General features: G+C 42.1%; 1 protein-coding gene across 9 annotated transcripts in view; it reads right to left on the bottom strand.

Annotated features, from left to right (window-relative positions):
• Positions 1–6,000, bottom strand: part of LOC111661998 (mitogen-activated protein kinase kinase kinase kinase 3) — a 40,576-nt gene that overhangs the window by 19,882 nt on the left and 14,694 nt on the right. For 8 of the 9 annotated variants that reach the window (XM_087176462.1, XM_087176463.1, XM_087176465.1 and 5 more), the window contains exons 11-14: positions 5,871–5,952; positions 5,298–5,414; positions 2,507–2,585; positions 2,277–2,335 (exon numbers count right to left, since the gene is read on the bottom strand). In XM_087176462.1, coding sequence (XP_087032588.1) covers positions 2,277–2,335; positions 2,507–2,585; positions 5,298–5,414; positions 5,871–5,952 — 337 coding nt within the window. Of the gene's footprint in view, positions 1–2,276; positions 2,336–2,506; positions 2,586–4,729; positions 4,805–5,297; positions 5,415–5,870; positions 5,953–6,000 lie in introns of all 9 variants that reach the window. The other variant, XM_087176469.1, reaches the window with a different exon arrangement.

The raw sequence follows: 6,000 nt of genomic DNA, 5'->3' as shown, positions 1-6,000 counted from the left end.
GGGGGGTGGGGGGGATGGAGGCAAGGTTGCAAGAGAGAGGATGATGGATGAAAAATGAATGAAGGCCAAAATGGGCTATGACGTCAATGGATCAGCAAGACAGAGGAGGAGGTAGATACTGTAATATTAATCTGAAGAGAAGAGGCGATGGATGGGAGACAGATTAAACAAGGCATGGATGGAGCTAGGAATGAACTGGGGGCAGATACAAATCAGCAAAACTAATAAATGAAATGAATATATCATAGCAGCTATGTGAAAGAATCAGCAGCCTCCACTTTATGCCAGTTGGTAATATTTCTTTGAATTAAGACTAGTCCATGGTTCCTACTGTTGCTATGGATTCGTTGTTTTGTTTAGTATTACACAAGAAGTTAAATATGCTGAAAGTTTCTCCAGCCATCGACTCTTTGCTCTCTCTGGATTTGCTAGAGTCTCTTTTCAAAAGGCTGCTGCTAATCCTTTTATAAACTTTTACAGTATAAATGTAGTCATGATTTATTGATTTTATAATGCTAAATAAAGTATCTATCTATCTATCTATCTATCTATCTATCTATCTATCTATCTATCTATCTATCTATCTATCTAATCCTGAATGGACAGATCTTGAAGAGCTGAAAAACCACACTAGTCATCACGGCCGAGAGAGAACACACATTATTAGATTACTTTTGAGGAGAGGATGGAAACTGAAGGAAAAAGAGATGAATGTCACAGAATGTCGCAGACCTGCACTTGTGACTATGTTTCTTGACAATAAATAGCTGGAGGGACATAGGCAATGACTGAATATAAAGATGGCTGACATGACAGCTCCCCAAAAGTGAAGCCAAAACATCTCGATTGCCCCCTGGTGGCTGGCTGCGGTGTAAGTCCTAAACTCCGCCCCCTCCGTGTTAACGACATGGGCCAAACTAAAAAAATCAAAGTACAAGTCAAATACAATTTTCGCAAAGATAAATTAATTAGTTATTTGATGCTATAAAACTGGAGTGTGATGTCATGATTGACAGCTGTGATTGACTTGTGATTGGGTGTGGCAGGTGTGGGGGCGGGACCTTGATACCACTCCTTGATCACCAGCACAAGATGGCAGTGCCCGTATGTGGGAAATTTTGGCTTCATATTTGATACAGTAGGAGGAAGTGGAGACGAGACGTCCATCTTTAAATACAGTCATTGGACAGAGGTAAGAAGGAGGTGAGGGTTTGATTTTCTCAGCGGACTTCAGGGGACGAGGAATACAAAAGGGAGTTTGTGGGAAAAGTGCAAGTGCAAAGAAAGGACAGAAAAAGTGGAAGGCGGTGAGGGAAGGGAGGACTGACATTGTGACTGTACATGAACCCTGCACCATCCCATCTGTTCACTAGCAACCGCTTCTTTCACAAGTGAAACAAAACAAAAAGTCTATCTTCTGAGGACCTTAGTGAGTAAATCCTGTGAGATACGTGTCCACCCCTGCCTGTGAGTATGGAGACATTGTGGCAAGAAAGCTGTTATTTGCCACGCTTCACAGTTCACAGGCCAGGTGGGACATATGATCCCGCCAACATATTCTACGTCTGTACCCGGGTCTGCTCCATGCTAGAACATGAACAGGATTCCTCCACAGAAAGGCGCCTTGATCAGAGCCTGCACCACCTGAACTGGATCCTTTTAATGCGAAGGGGCAGCGGTTCTACTCTGAACTCCTCTTTTTGTCCCTGTCGGTTGATACTGCAAAGACAACTAATTTTGTCTGCTTGTATCCACAATCTCAAGCTTATGTGCACACAACAAATGGAGGGGGGGTCAGGTTATGGTCGAAAACTCAAGGCAAACAGATTGACATAAACTGCTGCAACCTGCTTTTAAAGTTCCTGTTTGACTGCACTTGGTCAGTAATCTGATTTCTTCTCTACCCAATAAGAGATTTCTGAACCGTAGCTGACATAATCGGGATAGATCGGGACGTCCCTAATGAAAACGCTTCAGTTCTGTATCTGCCGGAGTGAACTACGTAGATGGGCTTCATGTTCGGTTCACCACAGACTGACGACAACATGGGTTGGTCAGGGTGCTTCCTGTGATTAGGTGAGGATCAGCCATGCCGGTAGTGGTGAAGTGACAACCATACAAACCAAACAGTAGAATCTCACTCACAGAGAGACAGACACACACACACTCTCACACTCTCACACTCTCACACACACACACACACACACACACACACACACACACACACACACACACACACACACACACAGAAACATATGCCACAGGAAATAACTCACCGGCTCATGATGGGGTTCCGTCTCCTTTCTCAATGGAGGATCAAACTTCACCTGACCAACTGAGGAAAGAGAAAACGCAGAGACACAGGTGAAGACGGGGGAACAACATGAGATAGGATGATAGCAGGATAAATACAGAGAGCGTAGGTGACTTCTGTGGGATTTCTAACATAAAAAGAAAATCTATTTGAAGGTGAATTTGTTTGTGTTGACCTTGTGTACACACTCACAGTTTATCTCAGACAGCGTCTTTCCTTCCCTTGTGCTCCTGCTGGTGGAACGAATACGATGAGGAACCGAGACCGGAGACTATCAGGGAAGAGACAGAGACAAACACATACACAGTCAAGTAGCTGCTCAAAGAATATACACAGTGTAGTAATTTACACTGCACTTGAGAAGAAAAAAAGAAAAAGAAAAAAAACCTAATCCTGGTGCTACTTCCTGTGGGTGGGATTTGATGACACAGCAAAACAGCCAGCTGCACTCTGCAACCAGACAACCAAAACCTAGCAACACGGACGGAAAACACAAACCTTCCAGGCAACAACATTAACGTTTCACTCTAGCGTTGTCCTCTATACATTGTGTGATGTACAATAGTCTAAGACTTCCCATATAACAGCTGACACCAGCGTCACTCCACCCACTGACCTGCAGACCTTAACTCAGCCAGTGTTGATGTGTCTCCATTAAAATACACTGAGACACTAGTTATTGGTTTCATGACCAACCTGTTTATTTTCTTTCTGTACAACTGGTCATTCGCAGATACAGTGCTTCCAAAGAAGGCGAACTCTACTTGACTTCCTGTCTTGAGTATTTAATGTAAAGACGTAAACTCAAAACACAGCAACCTCAAACCATGCTTGTAAAGCGACCAGAAAAAAGACAAACCAGGACTTTTAAAAGATGCATGTAAAAGCCACATCTGTAGCTCAGAGCAACCAACAGGTTTGTCTATTTAAAACCACCTCTTAACATTCTCATAGCACCACAAATCATGGTTAGTAACTGCAAAGGCAAAGGTAGATGAAGATGGCTTCCATAATCCCCACCCTTTTCATAATGCATCCTGTACATCCTGTGTTTCCAAACCACCAGATGGAGAGACAAGGTTTTGATCTTTTAACCAGAGCCGGGTAAAACAAACCAAAACTATTTCAAACTGCTTAGACAGCGTGATGAGATTAACTGTATCTCCGATTTAAAATATTTTCCTGAACCTCAAAGTCCTTAAAATTGAGGCTTGAGTTTTATTTTCATTCAGAAACCAAACTCTTGTGGACAGAAAAAAAGCCACAATGTCAACACTATTTGTTCACAAGTACAATTTGACCTGGATGTGGTTTAGATGCATTATTCTAAGTTCGAGTCTGATACTGTCAGACTTTGGAAACCATCTTTATGAACCTAGACATTTCTGTATCGCCCAGCTGCTGCCACAGAACTAGAATGAACTGAGCTGATCTACGGTGATGTTACTTCTTGATCTGCTGTGGTGTAGCCAATATGGCTGCCGAAGAATCTAAATAATGATGTCATGGAAGTGAGCATAGTTTTGTGTCATTTAAAAAGTTGTAGTATTCATTACACTTACAAATTATTAAAATAAATACCAGTAAAAACACTAAAACCCCACTATATACTGTATGCCATTCATTTTGTCTAAACCTTATCTATCTAGTTTTGTTTATGCAATTAACGCTCGATACAGTTTTGGCTAAAAATCATAATATCTACTGTGTAACTTTCTATCAACATCATGACTTTTAACCTTTGAAGACATGTCAAGACGTTTCAGAACTAACAACAGGGCTGCAAATAATGATTATTCTCATTATCATTTAATCTGCAGACACTTTTTTGACTAATGATTAATGGTTTTGTCCAGTAAAAGACACACTGTCACACACTGGGGTGAAGTGTCGTGTCTGACCAACAGTCCAACCTGAAGATATTCAGTTTATTATCATGTGTGACAAAGTCAAGCATCAAATCTTCGCATGTGAGAAGCTAGAAACAGCAAATGTTTGATGTTTTTGCTTAAAAAATGATTAAAACAATTATTCTTTTAGCAAAATAGTTGCTGATTAATCAACAAATTAATTACTTGACTAATTATTGCTGGCATAACTGACAATATTACATAATTGTTAATTGAGGAAACTGAAACTATGATCATATGATTCCATAAAAACAACCCCACCAGCTGATGTGCATGTCAGCAGAAAGGCATGAACGTTAAATACAAGTGCTCACTGGTATGTTGAACTAATTACACAATCGCCATGGCAATCCATCAACAGTCTGAACCTCACATGCCAATGTCAGTTTCCATGACAACACCAGTAGACGCTCAGTTGAATGGAAATCCACGTTCAGTTCATTCAGTTCTGTGGTCGTCCTCCTCCACGTAAAAACACAACTGACAAGTCTGGTTTGTGTTGTACCTTCCTACGGGCCGCAAAACGGGGTGCACGTCGAGCACCGGGGCTTATGGGTAGGAAATGACCCCTGTACTTAAACTGAGGAGGAGGTCAAGGATTGGGGAATGGAGACAAGACGACAGGGGGGAAAAAAGAGAGGGAGAAAGAGGGAGAAAGAGAAAAGTAAGGAGAAAGGAGAAGTGCTACAAGCAGGAAGAGGAAAGCGGAAGAAGAGGAGCAGAAGGAAAGAGAAGACAGAAGCCAAGAAGAGTGAAATGAAACAGGAGAAGAAGGGTGGAAGGAGAAGCGCACAGGGCGAAATAAGGAGAGGAAAGAGGGAGTAGGGGACAAAGAGCAGAAAGATGAGTCACATGTGCCAGGGAGAGGAGGGACTGCGGCTGAGGAGAGCGAGGGTGGATGGCGCAGGAATTTAATGAAGAAGAACAAATGAGGAGACAGAAGGACACCATTTGAAAGGGAAAGAAAAGAAGCGAGATCCAGCAAAACATAATAATTTCTCTGATGGCCTGGCTGCAAGCTTGATGACACTTATTTTGGAAATCAAAACCTCAAAGAGAAGGCCAAAGGTTACCTCGGGTTCAGGGTCGTCATCATCAAAGTCGTTGTAGGTGCTGTGGTCGGGGTTGTTGGCTTTGTCCAGCAGCTCGATTGCCAGCGTCCTGCTGAGAGGCTGCGACACAAAAGGGTGCTGGAGGACCGAGAGGAGAGGGAGCCAATCAGAGCGATGTCTTTAAATGACCAATCAGCAATGACTAACAATTAGATAACCCCAAAATATTCAAGCATTGAAGTGTGAGAAGCTGTGACGGATGTTTGATGGGTCTGGTTGGTCAAGTTTATTTAATAAACTGTATATTTTTAGTATCAGAGACATACACCTGAAAAACAGGGGAGGATTTCAGATGAGATGTACCGACCTATGAAACAGGGATTTGCTTATATTTTATATATAATGTACAACTGTAGCAATTAATGCTTTTAAAAAGTCTGCATACATGTAAACAAACCAATAGGATGACACACTTTAATGTAGGAATGGTCTATGCTGCAGTTTGTATCCTTAAATCCCAGTTCAGCTGGGATGGGTAACTTCAGAGAGCTGGACCACTTGTGTTTTTTATAAATATGCTGTTTTATTGCTCACCTGCAGGAGTTTCTCAGCCGTGGGCCTCTTCTTTGGGTTCTTGGTCAGGGCGAGTTTGACAAAATGGTGGAAGTTATTTGTCCTGTTTGTCCAGCAGAGAGAGGACGACAGAGAAAAAGAGAAAGAGTTC

The sequence above is a fragment of the Seriola lalandi genome, unplaced genomic scaffold, assembly GCF_002814215.2.
Source record: "Seriola lalandi dorsalis isolate HSWRI2012SDOR001 ecotype SW California unplaced genomic scaffold, Sedor1 jcf7180002054556, whole genome shotgun sequence".
NCBI lineage: Eukaryota > Metazoa > Chordata > Actinopteri > Carangiformes > Carangidae > Seriola > Seriola lalandi.
This window is presented reverse-complemented; position numbering and strand designations above follow the sequence as displayed.